Source organism: Neolamprologus brichardi, chromosome 12, assembly GCF_056152115.1.
Source record: "Neolamprologus brichardi isolate AB-2024 chromosome 12, ASM5615211v1, whole genome shotgun sequence".
In the NCBI taxonomy this organism is placed as follows: Eukaryota; Metazoa; Chordata; class Actinopteri; order Cichliformes; family Cichlidae; genus Neolamprologus; species Neolamprologus brichardi.
This window is the reverse complement of record NC_142115.1, coordinates 215,683-233,053: the sequence shown is the minus strand read 5'-3', so window position 1 is coordinate 233,053 and position 17,371 is coordinate 215,683. Positions and strand designations below refer to the sequence as shown.

Sequence of the window (17,371 nt, the reverse complement as noted above, 5' to 3'; positions counted from 1 at the left end):
TCTTCTTCTTCTTTCGTTTTAACGGCAGCCTGCATCCAGCAAAGTTGCACTACTGCCATCTCCCGGGCTTTACTGCGGCATCGTCTCCTAAATCCTCTCGATGAATCCGGTATTCCTGAAAAACGAAACATCTTTCCCTTCATCGTGACTTAACTGATCACCACACTTTCAAACATGTACGGCCCATTCCCGCCCTCACCATCTGCTTAGTCTGACATACTTCGTGCAGCTGGTAACACATGTTCAGTCGTTTCCATGGCATTACACCAACTACATAAACCAGTTAGATGTTTCTCCATCCCAAAGGGTCCCATTCAGAAAACAACCACCTGTTCTCTTTATCATCATCGCCTCCCTCCTACTCATTCCTCTGTTTCTGCTTTAACTGTACTTTGTTCTCTCTACCAATGTCTCCCTTTTACTTCATTATCCCCACTCCATTTTCTATAGATTTACACATCTGCATATCAATATCTACTTTTCTAATAGTTTCCTTATCAGTTCTTTCATTACTCAAAATAACTACATGAGCAGGAGTCCACAGTGTTACTATACTTCTGTTTTGTTCACATAATCTATGACAAGCAAAAAGAACTTCAATCTTCTGGTGATGACTTGTACTTTATTTGCAGTGCTTGCCATTGGTGACATTGAATCAATACATACTATTCATTTTGAAATTCTACTATTTTCCACCCATTCTGAAGCCAGTAATATGGCACATTACAGAAAATAATGTTGGGCTTACTACACGTCCTTGAGGAGTTCCATTTTCTATTTTACATGGCTCACATGTGATCCTATTTTAACTATTTCTTGACTCTAAATATCACACTAACCTCTCATTCATCATCCATCAGTTTACACATATTGGAAGTCAAAGCAATGGGTCTATAATTTCCAGGATCACTATGGTCTTTCCAAGGTTTCCTTATTGGGATAATTATTGCTTCTTTTCATCTATGTGGGAGACACCCTACTTTCCATATCTTATTAAATAACATTAACAATTTATTTCAATTCAATTCAATTTTATTTATATAGCGCCAAATCACAACAAATTTCGCCTCAAGGCGCTTCATAGATACAGAGAAAAGCCCAACAATCATATGACCCCCTATGAGCAGCACTTTGGCGACAGTGGGAAGGAAAAACTCCCTTTTAACAGGAAGAAACCTCCGGCAAAACCAGGCTCAGGGAGGGGCGGCCATCTGCTGCGACCGGTTGGGGTGAGAGAAGGAAGACAGGATAAAAGACATGCTGTGGAAGAGAGACAGAGATTAATAACAGATATGATTCAACACAGAGAGGTCTATTAACACATAGTGAGTGAGAAAGGTGACTGGAAAGGAAAAACTCAATGCATCATGGGAATCCCCCGGCAGCCTACATCTATTGCAGCATAACTAAGGGAGGATTCAGGGTCACCTGGTCCAGCCCTAACTATATGCTTTAGCAAAAAGGAAAGTTTGAAGCCTAATCTTAAAAGTAGAGATAGTGTCTGTCTCCTGAATCCAAACTGGAAGCTGGTTCCACAGAAGAGGGGCCTGAAAACTGAAGGCTCTGCCTCCCATTCTACTTTTAAATACTCTAGGAACAACAAGTAGGCCTGCAGAGCGAGAGCGAAGTGCTCTAATAGGGTGATATGGTACTACAAGGTCATTAAGATAAGATGGGGCCTGATTATTTAAGACCTTGTATGTGAGGAGGCTGTGGAAGAGAGACAGAGATTAATAACAGATATGATTCAATGCAGAGAGGTCTGTTAACACATAGTGAGTAACTCTACATCACTTAAATGTTTTAACATAATATGACGTCTTTCCCTGGAGCACTTTCCCAGAGTGCTTTTCATTTCTCCAGAAGGGACAGTTCATTATATAGTCCGTACTCCCTTTCCTTCTCAAAGCTTCAAGATTTCTTCCTTTACTTCTCTCTCGTTTATCCTCATCTGATACATTTCTCCCACTATCTATTTTAACAAAGGTACTTGCTAATAAAATCAGCTTTTTACTTATCAGTTACAGCTACTTGATTATTTTATTAAGTATTGGATAACTCCATTCTCTTCTGTCTCCCCCATTCTCCTGATCATCCCCCAAACTTTTGTATTACAGAAATCTCTCCAATATGTTCTCTCTGTTCTTCTTACTCAACACTCAAATGACTTTGAACCTGTAAAAGCTTTGTTTCACACAAACCATTACACTTCCTGTCTTCATGCGTGCTCAATCATCCAGGTAAGTAAATCTCCAAAAGTTGATTCTGTTCATTATGCAAATTCTCATGACCATTGATCAACAACCACTGATCAATGTTCATGAGAATTTGCATAATTAAGATGAAAGAACTGACCTCCCAGCCCATTGTTCCTTCAGTTGGCTGGTTTCAGTCATTATGCAAACGTCCTGTTTATAAGATTGAAACCTGCAGTCAGCTGAGACTGAAGATGTCACCTGATGATGACGAAACGTTTCTCCCTCAAAACGTCCAGATGAACAGAATCAACCTTTGGAGTACTACATTTCCCCCAATTCACCTTCCCAAACACCCACTTTCCTTCTAATGTCTCAGGAATTTGACCCATCCTTACTTTACTGACTACAGTACAATGATCTCCATCAAATCACTTATTTCTTACTTGCCACTCACATAATGGAGCCAAAAAGCGAGACACAAATGTTGGATCTAATACCGAGTCCTTACCTGAACTAATATCAATTCTTGTTTTTCTCCCATCATTCAAACATACACGATTTTTATCATCCAGAAATTCCTCTAACACTTAACCATTATAGTCCGTTTGCTCACTCCCTCATAACAAATGATGTGCAGTCAAATCTCCACACCATATAATATTGCCTTTCATTTCCTCCAGCTCAGTTAACTCGAGCTTTTTACAGGGATTGTTAAATCAATAACCATAATTACCATCCCTCCTATCCAAACCTCAGTTCCTACATACTCCAAATCCCCTTCCCTTTCAGTCAGTCTATATGGAATACCTTCCTTAATCAATTCAACCACATTTCCTGTATATAAATTATGTCAGCTTTTTCTGTCTGATCGTATATAAACTGTTTAAAATCCTGACCGTTTGACAAGAGACTCCTTGGTCCTACTGTAACATGGTTATAAAAATTAACCACCCCATTATCCTACACCTGACTGGCTTAGTTCACCTCTTATATCCTCCCACCTACTATTCTTCATATCCAAACTATGACATGTTGCCTTCACAATAATCTGAATCCTCTCCGTCTTCGACTTCACATCTGATGGTGATTTATTACATTTATTACTCCTACAATAAATGTCACCATCTTCTTCTTCTCTTCCTCTTCCAACCATGTCCATAACCTTTTTGATTACTTGTTTCTCTCCTATCATGGCTTTTCCGATCTGTCTCTGTTGCTCAACCATTTGACACGCCTCTGCACGGGTCACTTTCTGCAGTACCCTCGTTTGCTGCCTCAGCACATCCCCAAAAAGTAACACTGTGTTCTCCTCCACAGCTACGACGTTTTGGTTTTACTCCCACTCCACACTCTCCATACTCATGCTCTCAAGCTCTCTTTGTGATTTATCTTGCTGACCTCACTTTCTTGTCCTGAAGTTCCTGGACTCACCTTGTCTCAGACCTCCGGCCTTACGCTCCTCTCTCAGACTCAGGAAACCAAACCACCATCTCCTGCCACCATACTCCATCAGGAACCTGCGGATTTCAGGCCAGCCTTTCCACACCGCTCAGTTACATAATATACTCACCAACTTCAGAGCTCCACTACACTCCTTAGTGTGTCTGTTAACCACCCTGTTCAGTCTGCATCTCAGGCCCCATTTCCCCTGTCTAAACCTACACGTTACAAAGGCCACGTCAAGTTCTACATTTCATTGTTTTGTTGTTCTTGCCAAGCTTTCAAGTCTAACCAATAAATATATTGTAAAACCACCTGCTGTCTCTGCAGGTGAGTCCAGTTTTGGTACTGATCTCTCGGTCCCGTGACACGACGAACAAAACCTGAACTGGGAAGGAAACTAAAGAACATGAGCAAACCAGGAAAATGTTACAAAAATGTTACAACCGGGAACGAGGAGTTAGAGTGACGAAACATCCAGGAGCAGACACAGAAGAACACAGAGGTAACTGCCCTGGGTCACCCAGACCCAGTGCTACTGTCTCCTGTTTCTGTTTGTGTATCTAGGTGGGTGGGTGTGGGTGTGTCTGCCTGGAGCCTGGCCACACCTGCAGCTGATCAGGCTCGTCGGGGGAGCTAAATAGGAGTGTAACTGAGCGCTCCTCAATGCTGGAACTGACTCACAGGCAGGTCGGAGCTGGGAGAAGCCGGTTGGATCAGCTGGGAGAGACGAGTGGGAGAGTTTCGGTTTAAGTAAATTGCTTTTGACTTTGAACTACAAATTTGGATCACGGACTTTGGCGGTTGGCATAAACTGGTATGTGACTGGCTGGAATGGCGTCTCAGGTGTGTGAGGATGATGATATGGACTTTGGTGAATGGACCCCGGTTTCTAGTGGGGGCAGATCAGGAAGAGGGAGAAGCAGGAAAGAAGAAGCTTGTTTGTTGGGGGCGCAGTCCAGTAAATGGAGTCTTAAAGAGTGCAGTTTGGATGAAGGGTCTAGGGTGGTGCGAAGAAAGACAGTGATGGAGGAGTAATCCTGAAATTCAGATCGGAAGATGATGTGCGATTGCGCCCGCTGGCGGTGTCCAGAGAGTTGAAAAAGAAGTTTGGAGAAGTCCAGCTGGCCAAAATTCTCCGGGATGGCAACTTATTGATAGTGGTTAAGACCGAAGAACAGAAAAATAAGGTGTTGGGCGCTGAAAGCATTTGTAAGACGTCTGTAGCAGAGAGAAGGATATTTGGAGGAAATAAAGTGACACGAGGGGTGATTACAGGTATTCCGGTGGATGAGGACCTGGACAAACTTAAGCGTTGTTATAATGGTGGTGAGGTCAGTAACGTAAAAAGACTGTTGAAAACAATTAATGGGGAGAGGGTTGGTAGCTTGTCAGTTTTATTGGAATTTCAGGAAGCTGTTCTGCCGGATAGGGTTAGAATAGGATGCATGAGTGTGAGGTGGGGGGGTGTGAGGTAAGGAAGAAGGCCGTGGAGGTCGAGCAAGTTAAAGTAGCTCATAACATAAGTTATGCAGAGGCTGTCAGAGGGGTTCAGAAAGTGAAGGACGTAACAGGAAGAGTCCAGTCATCGGAGCAGGTGCCGCCGCATGGAGCTCACCCTGGACTGACAGTGGAGAAGAGGATTTTGTTCATTGCCTAATTGCACCGATCAAGTCAAACACAAAACAGAGAAAATTAAGATAATAGTTAAAGGAGCGGAGAGGTTTTTTGGTATTAAAGGTATTTCTTGGGAACATGTCAATAAAAGACTTGGAGGGGAGGGGAAGGCGGAAAGTTCAGGGGAAAGGATGACATGATTATTTTGCAGTGGAACGCCAGAAGTTTGATTGCTAATGGTCAAGAGTTTAAGGGATTCATCAGAAACTGTATAAAGAAACCAGAAATGATCTGTGTACAGGAATCATGGCTTAAACCGACTTTGGACTTTGTGATTAAAGGTTATGATAGTGTCCGGAGGGATAGGAAGGAGGGTAATGGAGGAGGATGTGTAACGTTTGTGAAACGAGGGATCCAATATAGGGTTGTAGCTACAGGAAGGCAGTAGGAATTTCTCATTATTGAAATATGGGGAGGAATGGGCAGCATTAGAGTGGTTAATTTTTATAATCCAGCTAACAAACTATTAGCAATGGAGGAACTTGATGCATATTTAAGGGGGAGAGTAATCAGGTGTGGGGACTTTAATGCACACAGCACATTGTGGGGTAAGAGTAATGATCGGAATAGGGTGGTGATTGAGGAATTGATGGAGGTAAAGAGTTATGTTTGAATGATGGAGTTTCTCCATCACCTGTTCAGCTCTGATTCAGTAAGGACGTCTCCTGGTTTCACCTTCATGTTTCCCTCTCACCACATATCCAAACCCACATCATGACCAGCAGGTTTACAGCTGTGGCTCCAGCAAACATCAGCTGATACTAGAAATTAATATTAAATAAATTCTAACAACAGCTGATCAAGCTTAAACGTGCTGCTGTTGTTTAGCGAGACATCCGCTGGTTTCCTCTTTCTGGCGCAAAGTGGGCGATAAACAAACGAGAGAGAAAAGCCAATCAGCTGATCATTGATCAGTTTCATGATTGAAGTAGCAACAGGAGAGGGAGGGGGGAGAATGAGAGAAGAAGCAGCTGCAGCAGTGTGTTCCAGCATGCCAGTTTATGGGCGTCATCAGGCCGAAAGGTGTTTCCCGTGTTGAAGCCGCCACACCTGTCTTCCGTCTAGATTGGCCACTACTTAACTGTTTGACTGAGCTTCAGTCAACGCTGGATCGTTGAGTTATCAAGTAAGTGAAATCCCAGCCCTGAAATAGTCTTTGCATGTGTTTTTGTGAGTTCACCAGTCTGATCTCTGTACCTTGTCTTGTTAGGAACTTGGAGAGGAGTGTGTCACAGGAGCAAAGTGTTTGTAAATGTCGAGTGTTGGAGTTGTTTTCCTGTCACACCTGGACCACGAGCACAGTCCTGCAGGATTGGAAAATCCTGCATTTGGGCCCCGTTCTCGCCACGCACCTTAACATAAATAATAAACACTTTGAGAAACTGCATTTTGTGTTTACTTTTGTTATCTTTGTCTAATATTTAAATTTGTTTAATGATCTGAAACACTTTTTCACACCACTGTATGTACGCAGAAGCTCTGTTCAAAAACTATGAACAGCCTCATTCCAGCAATGTGAATGTTACGAAATCAGTTTTACCCCTGTTCTTTTATTCGTCGAAACTTCCAGAGACGGCACCGGAACTCAGTAGTCATTTTCACAAAACTTTTATTCATCTTTATTCATCTTCATTTAAGCATGCACTTCTAGAAGGGAAGACGAGGCCGGTGTGTCCCTCTGCAAAATCTTCACCCCTTTGTTAGTTACAGCCAGCTTTATAGAGGTGTCCCCATCATAAAACCCCCCTACGGTGTGCTGCAAACTCTGTGTCTGTGTCTATGTGAGTGCTCGTGCGTGACTGTGTACGCATACCTGTATGTATGTGTGTGTGCACGTAAGTGAGTGTGCGTGACAGTTAAAACACTGTGGGTGTAGGTGACTCCCTAGAGGTCATAAAAAAACCATTTCCCTTCCAGACCACAGTTATCCAGGTCAAATGTTGAGACCCCCACCCAAACATTCTCTGGGGAATTTCCTCTCAGGATTAACTCCTCTCTGTTTTACTTTCACAGTTCAACTGGGGAGGGTCTCCTATACTCTGCTCCTAAATTCAGGACACCATCAGGCCTTTATTACATTGAGGGCAGTGTCAATGTCTCTACAATGATTCTAGATTCTATGTTAACACATTTCTAAACTCTAAATCAGCTAAACATTTCTACAAATCCCCCTTTTTATCTGCCCTATGGCAGATAAAACTACACTAAATCACCATAATGTTTTCATACTGTGACTCCCCATTTCCCAAAAGTGGCATCATGATGAGTCTTACGAACAAGGCTCTGATACAAGGCACACAACAACACCCACATGTCACTGATACTGCAATAAAACAGACAAAGAAACCATAATTGACATAATAAAACCTTTCCATTGCCCAAAGACAGAGGTCATCCACGCTTCCAACGGGTTATCCAATCCCGAATGCTCATACATTGTGGTGGACAACGTCTTTAGGCCTTCCAGAATTCGGGTCACAAAGCCATCGGAAGCTATATTATTTGGAATACAAGTACAATACATATCCCCAAACATCGCGCAAACGCCCCCTTTTTCTCCCAACAACATATCTAATGCCATCCGATTTTGTACTGCCATTAAAGATGTTGGAGCCAACTGTTCAGCAAGCCCTTACATTTAATGACAGCACAAAGATCAAATGTATACGAGATTGTGGACCCTTTAACGTAGTCCAACTCTCTACCGCCATAATAATCAAAACACTCATCTGATTGACCTGTTTCACTACGTTTGGTTCACTTCACCGTGGCCTGTGATGGTGGTATCCCTGGAGTGGACTCAGATCTGTCTCTGGGCAATTCACTTTTAAAAAAATCACAGTTACAATTACAACAGTCACACCTGACACTACTGTTTCTCTCCAATTCCCCCTCAACCAGCCTAAAGAAGTTGACATGAATTAAATGTAGATGAAAGGTTCGTCTGTTTACATCTCTCCCTCACAGAAGGCTTCTCTGCAGAGCATCAGATCTGCATGGCAAAGTGACACACTTTAGGTGATCTTCATCCTTGGGAAAAGTGGTGTCAACTATTTCCCAGTCTCCTAGTATTTGTGCTTCACACAGAAACACAATTCCTTCGCTGGACTTCCTCTGTGCTGTCACTTTTGGAGCTTGGCACGCTCTCTCCATCCCTCGAGTTGTCACGTCCAACGCTGCTGAAGATTTAAGGCAGAGCACGTCGTACACCTTAGTTGTCTTCCTCAATGTCAACGATGAATCTCTCATTTTATTTAAAATCTTGCTGTGGGAAGTCTCCTCTTGATCTAGTGGAAGCTCAGTAGCACAGCTCTCTGTGTGATGTCTGCTGTGCTGAAGATGATCTCTGATCCTCCTGAACCCTCTCTCCTGGCCTCAGCTCCCATCTTGTGGACGATCCTCTCAGCCACTCCTTCTCGTCATGGCACCTCACGACATCTACAGATTAAAAATAACACTTCTCTCCCCACATGGCTTCCACCATGTGTAAACTCCCCAATGAGACATGTACAAGAATGTTGCACATTCTCTCTAAAACAATCTCCAGGGTTTCCCACTTGGAGCAGCCATACTCCAACCTGTAACCCCGTGTAAAAACATTAATCAGCAGTTACACGTTCAGCTTATTTAACTCCCAGCTCCACCTGGAGCCTGTATCCTGGAAAACAAATCTGTTAAATCAAACTTCACATTTGCAACCAACTGTAGATCATAAGAGTGATAAAGTATTCAGCATAAAAGACAAGTATCATGTGCAGGTTTTCTCCAATCATTAAATCACTATTATTACCATAATTTGTCCCAAATCATGAATCATCCCAATTTATCCCACAATTTAATCTGTGACTTCCCTTAAGCAATGTCACTCCACCCATTTTATCACTATGAGCTCAGTAGTGGCCAGCTAATGAGCTCATATTCAACTATTCCATAAACACTGCATCTTATTTGTTTCCTCATGTCACTTGTCTGTTTTCTGCTGAATCCTCTACATCCACTCTTAAAGAAAAACAAACATTAGGAGCACACATAGACAATCCTGGTGGTCAGGCGCAGGTCGATAGGTTCCAGAGGTGCCGTAAAAGGCCATAAAATTAAGCCTGCTGTAAAAGGAATGACACTGGTTTCAACACAGGAAATTTCTCACGTTATTCACATCGTCAAAGTAACCTTCACATTTTCCCCAAAACACAGTGTATCAGCATCACCACTCATAACCTGTAAACACAGTTTTCTTCATACATGAACCCAGAAATCCTGTAGTAGGAAAAAACATCAACCAGCTGTCCTGGTATAAATCACATGATCAAATCACATGAAGAACTGTAATGCTGTAGAAAAGAAAATGTAAATGTTAGCGCTGCGCAGATGTATACACTCTTTCTCACAGTTTCCTCTGTGAGCAACACAAGGTAGTGAATAACACCCCTGGTAGATGCACAGACACAGAAAGTGGCATTTAAAAGGTTAAATCGTCACGCAACCTCGAATGTTGCTGTCATCTTTCTGCTCCTGTAAAAAGAAACACATAAATTCATCCACCCTTTTGTCCTGTCTAGGTGGAAGTTAACCTTGAGTAGTGGTCAAGTCTTGTCAGCTTTTACCAATCAGTTTTTTTTCTCTTTCACTCATTCATTCATTCATTCTTTCTTTGCTGATAGTGGAAACTATCGCCGCATTTGATTTCCACCCTCAGCAAAATGACGTCATTTCAAAAAGAAAAAGAAGAACTTTGGGTCGGATTACCTCGCTGAATCCTTTTTAGGCCGGGACTCTCATTTTCTAATTGTCCCAAATAAGTGGCTTTCACCAGAGCCCATTTTAATGTGGAGAAACTCACTTGCAACAATTTTCTCGACGACGTGTAGCGCTTTTAATTCCCGACGTGCAGATCTGCTTAAAGAAAAGAAATTCACAAACAAAAATCAGTGCACTGTTCAAAAATAAAAATAAAATGAAAAATAACAGACAAAACTGAAAAACAAAAGTAAATAAAAATACAGAAGCCCGGTCTTGGGACTTGTCACAGAATATTCTCTCTTATTGGTGAGAAAACACCAAATCTAAAACTTGGTGCCATGGTAAAACTTTCCCCATACTTCAGAAACAAAAACAAAACAAAACAAAAATAAAAAATCTGCTAGTTTCACTCATTTAAACTCTGGCTGCAGGATTCTGTTCATCCCTGCTATCATCTTCCCCAAAATAATACTAATTCAGTCGTCTATGTATCAGTTCTCAACCCACTCAATAAACCAGACAGGATGATGGTTACAGTATTGCCTACTTAAAATTATGTTTGATCCTAATGAGCTTCATTACATGTGTGTGTGTGTGTGTGTGTGTGTGTGTTAGTCGGGTTAATACATTTTCTATTTCTATGTATCCTTTTATGTACCTTCCCCCTTTTTTCTGAAACAAAAACTCTGTTCACTCCAAATTTTGTTTCAGAAACATCTAAATAAAAACTCTGTCATAGTCAGGCACAGCAAAACCCCAAATGCTTGCAGGTTACCATCGGCAACCACGCTGTGTGTTGTTAACCCCTTCTAAAAATACCCTCTTTTGATGTGTGCCACTTTGTGCATGATTTTGTGTTATCTCTAGTGCATATCATGTGCATGTGTGGTGTCACTTTCCATTTTTCTAACAGTACTTTTGCATACCTCAGTGCTTGTCTTCCTCCCCCTTTTGTGGTGGTCTGGACACTGTGTCAATCCTCCACTTCCAGGCAGTCGTTTGTCCCCTCTGGATTCCTTAACCCAATTTGATTCCCCAAACTAAAACAGCAGCCTCAGTCCTCTTCTGCTCCTTTCTCTCCGTTCTTCTCTCCCACTTTTCTGTCCAATGGTAGTCAGTTCTCTTCAGCTTTGTCCCGTGTATCTCTTTGTCCCACTGTCTCTTTCATCGCCATCTCGCTCCAAACATGGCAAATGTCAAACTCAGACAGTCTTCTCAAAGGTCCTTCACACATAGTGAGGTTGCAGCTTGCTGGAAACGCATCTCCATCCATCCAATCTAGATGGTGGATCTTCTCTTTCTGATGCTGTTTTGCCCATAGTGCTGCTGGACCTCTCTGCTCAGAACGCCGGTATTGTCTCTTTGGACTGCTGTCCACTGTTGATGTTCATGCTCGTGCCTCTGGAACTGCACTCTGTGTCTTCAGGGAGAGATTAGCTTCCTTGGAGCTTGCTTGTTCAGGATGAGGACGGGAAGCTGCAAAACAATTCAGCCAAAAATTCTGGCTGGGTGTTTCTATTTTATTTTATTTTTCTAATGATTTTAACCTATAATTTTCTTCCGACTGCTGCCCGTGGAGAATTGATCCAGGTCCATTCCCCACCTGTAAACGACAGACTGAGAGACTTTCATTATTCAGTGTGACTCCAGATGTTTTAATCACTCCTAAAGCAACACATGTCTACTTATTTTGTTTTGAACTCTACTGACTTTAAACCCCAAAAATGAAATTTCTATTTGATCTTAACCACAAACACAAAAAATCTTCTTGATGTTGTTATTAATTCTTTTCATCCACAACACTCCAACTTATGTTTTTGTTTTGTGTCTAGCAGGGGAAGAAGGTGACCTGTAGTGTCACTGCTTCCCCCAGTTGGAGACAATTTCCCACTCACACTTCCACACTTTTTATTTTCTTTGTTTTCATCATTTTCTTTCTTTCTTTCTTTTTTTTTAACACCCACACATTAACCTGTTAACTCACTCCTCCAACCTCATTTTCCTTTCACCCCAACAGCTCTCATACAGTCAGCAATCAAATTCTCCATTCATCCTTGAATACTTGGTCACCTTTAAATGTCACTATTAATTTTATCAATTTATTTATCATTACTTTAACGCTAATCCACTTTTTAATTTGCTTTATTTACTTTAGTTCATTTTCTCCTATTTGATCACTACAATTTCTTGACTATTACTATTTCACAGAAAATCAACTAATCTACTTTGTCTCCCTATTTGTCATCAAGGAATTCACACACACACTCACAGGCTGGTCACTCACCCCCACCTTTTCTTTCTCTCTCACACACACACATTTTACTCCTCGTTCGTTCCACCTGTGAACCCGCCCCTCGAGGCTGGCTCACACACACTTCATTCAAACTTTCTGCGAGACACTTCTGCTGATTCAGGACAACGCCCTAATCAGAACAAAGAGCGGGTGCCGTCCGCTCTTATACACCTCAACCTAACTAGGACAATTAGGCTCACGATCTTCAGATCGCGCCACATTTGCCTCACGAATTATTCAAACTGCGCCACGGACTGGATACCGCAGTTTCTCTTCCCCATAAAAAATAAAACCAAATTAAACCCCCCAATTGACTTCACAGTTTGCAACAATTCGTGACACGGCCTCCTGCCGCAATTTCTGCACACGACAAACACACACTTTTAGACACAAATTATTTTTGTTACTTTAATTGACTCCCGTACTTCAGACGAGACGCCGACTCTAACGGCGCTTTCACACAACTACACCGTCTACACACACTGCAGTCAGTGGGCTGAGCCAAGCAGTCGTTCTCTCACTAACAAAGCAACTTGCCCCCACTCTCATGCAGGTTATCAACCGTGACTAGGATCCAACACCTAGCTTTAGTTATTTAAGGCGCCCCCGGTGCCCAGGTCACCACCCCGGCTCCTGTCCCACAGGTCCCAACGACGCGTCCGAAGGAGGGTGGAGTTGCCAAACTCGGAGCACACACGGCCCTCAGCCGGTGACGAGGCCTTAAACCCCGCTTTCTAACTAATAGTAACACAAGTTTCCTGCTTTAACGCACGGAGGACGGATCACACACCGCCACTTTTTCCTAATAACTAAGACGGATGAAACACCGATTCTACTAATCCGTAACAAACGTCTCCTGCTTTAACGCACTGAGATGTTCTTACGGGGCGCTAAACATCAACTTGGAGTTCTTAGAAAAGTCTCTTGCTTTAGTCGCTCACAGTACGCTAAACATCAACTTGGAGTTCTTACAAAAGTCTCTTGCTTTAACGCACTGAGACGGACGCTAGCCGCCTTTTTTTCTACTGAGTGAATTTACACTGCGATACGTTCAACTTAGCGAACAGATAATTTAGGCTTTAAACAATATGCACGGTTCGAAAATAAACAGGTCGTGCTTACCTTTTAATCATGTGAGCTAGCTCTCTGTTCGCCTCGTTTCACGATCTCAGCTCTGCCAATTCATCCTCTCTGGGCCTCGAGCGAATCCCGGGTTTCGGCACCAAAACTGTTACGAAATCAGTTTTACCCCTGTTCTTTTATTCGTCGAAACTTCCAGAGACGGCACCGGAACTCAGTAGTCATTTTCACAAAACTTTTATTCATCTTTATTCATCTTCATTTAAGCATGCACTTCTAGAAGGGAAGACGAGGCCGGTGTGTCCCTCTGCAAAATCTTCACCCCTTTGTTAGTTACAGCCAGCTTTATAGAGGTGTCCCCATCATAAAACCCCCCTACGGTGTGCTGCAAACTCTGTGTCTGTGTCTATGTGAGTGCTCGTGTGTGACTGTGTAGCATACCTGTGTGTATGTGTGTGTGCACGTAAGTGAGTGTGCGTGACAGTTAAAACACTGTGGGTGTAGGTGACTCCCTAGAGGTCATAAAAAAACCATTTCCCTTCCAGACCACAGTTATCCAGGTCAAATGTTGAGACCCCCACCCAAACATTCTCTGGGGAATTTCCTCTCAGGATTAACTCCTCTCTGTTTTACTTTCACAGTTCAACTGGGGAGGGTCTCCTATACTCTGCTCCTAAATTCAGGACACCATCAGGCCTTTATTACATTGAGGGCAGTGTCAATGTCTCTACAATGATTCTAGATTCTATGTTAACACATTTCTAAACTCTAAATCAGCTAAACATTTCTACATGAACCAAGCTGTCACTGCAACTGTACTAATGCCCAGTTTGTAACAACAGATATGATGCCTCATACTACAAAACAACCCCAAGAGATGCGGTTAAAATAAAGGGGGGGGGGGGGGGGGGGTTAAAAAAAGCCACACACATATCGACCAGTTGGGCAAACTTGTCAACACTGTTCTTCAGAGGATAAAGTGCTGGCCCTTGTTACACCACAAGACTTCAACACAATGTTGCAGACGTGTGCCACCCAGGAAACACACGAGCCTTAAGGCCATTTTCAAAACTTTTTATTGTAATTCTAAGAATCGTTTGGCACATGGTGTTTTGGAAATGTAATGATCAAATGGTAACTTCAACAACGCTTGTTGTCACCATCTTCTGTATCTTGTTTTGCTGATAACTGTATTTTCCTGCTCCTTTACTGCTGTAGCCCCGCAAATGCGGCTCGTCTGTGAAGCACTTTGATGTGCCCGAGTCTTTTAAATGTGCTATAGAAATACACTTGAAACTGAAACAACAGTAATAATAACAGTAATAATAATAATAATAATGGTACTAAGACTGATGATAGTTACTATTGATGATTACTGTTAGTATTAAGAGTTTCACTTTCTTCACTTCACCTTGAGGTAAACTTGTTTATTTGCAAAGAGAAGTAGAGGCATGGCAGTATCTGGATGATTCAGATTCACTAACAAACACACAGTGGTAAGAAATAAATTTGTAGGTTTTCTGTATTTTTGTGTGTGCACTTGTTTTGTTTTTGCACTAGATAAGAATGTTTCCATACACATACTGAGTGAGGCCCAATGTTTTTCATAGGAAAATTGTATCTACTTAGTCCTGCCTGTATGTTCCTTACATTGCTACACTGATATCAATGCACAATTTTAAAGGTTTAACCAGCCAAAAGGAAACGGTCAGGGCTGCAGGGAAATCAGATGTCAAGAGGGAATGTTAACTTCACCTTGGAAGATGAGGGACAATTCAAACTTTTTATATTTTGTGTTTACTGGTTGTTGGAACATTCAGAGAATACTCTGACCACGACAAATACCAGAGTTTGAGGTCTTTTATAGTTTATATTCACACACTGATGTCCATGCTGTGAATTTTAATTCAGCAGTTTTAGCTCATCCTGTTGAAAGACTAAGCTCCTGCCATGGTAAAGGTTCTGTTGTCCAGATGTCCACAGTTCACAAAAATCACTACTTCATAGAGTATCAGTCACATTTTAATCAAACTTGCACAAACTGATACCTAATGAATCGTCACCCAAACTGCGCTCAAAGCCAAGTTCACGTTTATTTATTTACAGGCAGTATTATGTGAACTGTGATGGATTGTGATGTTTCTCACATGAGTAAGATGGACCATGTTCATGTCTAACTGTCATGTCCATGTAACAAACTTTATGCATGAAATGAATACTTAAATCTGTTTTATTTTAATTTTTTAAAATAAAATCTGAAGCATAAATGACTGAAAATCAATTTAAATTAATGTACAAATTTAAATGTAAGATCTGAGATCAATCTTACAGGAGTGCTGACATAGATGTTGGAAGGCTTAAAGAACTACTTAACATAGACAAAATCCCCAGAGCCCATTTGTTGACTTTACATAAAATTCTAAGTCAGTCCTCTACATCCGGTTAGTATGTTGAAACGAGTTATATTTGACAGTGCTGCTTTATGGATGTGTGGTGTGAAGTAATACGAGTGATCAGTAAGATTAGAAAAATACGATTATAAATGCCAGTCCAGACGTTCATCGACTGAAAACATCTGCCGCTCAGTGAAGTGTAAAAAGCGCGAGTGGGGTCTGCTGAGCAGCTACAGTCTTATGAGAGCAGAACGGGAGCGGCTGCTGTCCTCAGTAAGCACACGTTTACGGACTGTTGTTAAAAGACGATGGGCGCCGCACAGCGGGATCACGGCCCTGTCCCAACGCTATTCAGACATGTTACAGCAGACTGAATGTGTGTGTGTCTCTGCTCACTGTAGGACCGCACCCAACGCTAACGTTCTACCGTTCTGCGCATGCGTCATGACGCCATTTCCGGGTGCGACATGTAATATATATAGGTTGGTGTAGCGCTGCAGAGAGTGGGTAGAATATACAAAACCAATGATTCCCATATGTCCAGTAGTATCCTTCACCTATGGTAAGTATCGACCAAATGTGAATTTATATTAAGGACAACTTTAAAAATGTTGATGTGTTTGCAGGCGTAAGAAAGGCAATAAAACCGTGAATAAATAGTTGTTGGACCGCTGCTAACGGTTAGCTTATCCTGTGTGTGTCCTCCGCAGTGCCTGGCCGGCTTGGTGAAGATGCCAAAATGGCTACCGGCAATTACTTTGGATTTACCCACGGCGCTGCCGCTCAGTACAGGTAGGGGGGTGCGGGATGCCTGGCTGTTTGGGTTCCTGTGTGCTGCATAATGTTCCTGTGGTTGAACGATGGCTTGTTTTTATATGCTGTACGTACACATTAATATTAAGGCTTGCTACTGCCCACTGATCCCGTTGTTCGCATTGGGGGAGGGGGCTGTTGTTCCCGGTGCTACGGTTGGACCGTCTCCGCAGTTCCGACGGAAAACTACGGAAATAAACGTGAAGCACTGCCGATCTACTCCAGCCCGAGGCCGAACACATGGCAGACTCCATGGGGGGTCGGGCATCCAAATACGGGACAGTCCCCTTATGTGTGACGACATTAGACTTTATTATAAGGACCAACTGAAACAGTTGTTTGGTAGGAAAATATAACCTGCCTGTAGTGTCACTGCACGGCTCAACACTCGTTATCCCAAAACATGCATCTCATGGGAGAGTGCAGGATTATTAGAATAATTATTACTATGATGATGTTGTTGCTGAGCAGCACCTGCTCTCACAGGTGAGTGTGTGCTGGGATGCAGTCGGTGTCAGAGCAAAGGGAGCAGGGCTCGGTCCAAATTCAGCTGCAGTCAAAAACCTTTTTAAAAAAGCTTTACGGCCTAAATGTGCCGTTTCAGTGCTCATGAAGTGTTCATGCACTTTTCTTTTACTTTTCTTCAAACATAAACCAAAGGAGCTCCGCTTACTCTCCAAACGTCCCGTGAAGTTTCAGCACTTTGGAAAAGTTGAAAGTTTCCAAACTGGCTTTTC

At 42.4% G+C, this 17,371-nt stretch overlaps 1 protein-coding gene across 3 annotated transcripts in view; it reads left to right on the top strand.

The window, feature by feature from the left end:
- The first annotated feature begins 16,284 nt into the window (after positions 1–16,284).
- Positions 16,285–17,371, top strand: part of zfr (zinc finger RNA binding protein) — a 38,496-nt gene continuing 37,409 nt past the window's right edge. For all 3 annotated transcript variants that reach the window (XR_015719824.1, XM_087848834.1, XM_087848833.1), the window contains exons 1-2: positions 16,285–16,383; positions 16,532–16,613. Coding sequence is in view for 2 of the 3 variants with exons in the window: in XM_087848834.1 (XP_087704960.1) it covers positions 16,347–16,383; positions 16,532–16,613 (119 nt within the window). In the remaining variant the exon portion in view is untranslated. The remainder of the gene's footprint in view (positions 16,384–16,531; positions 16,614–17,371) is intronic.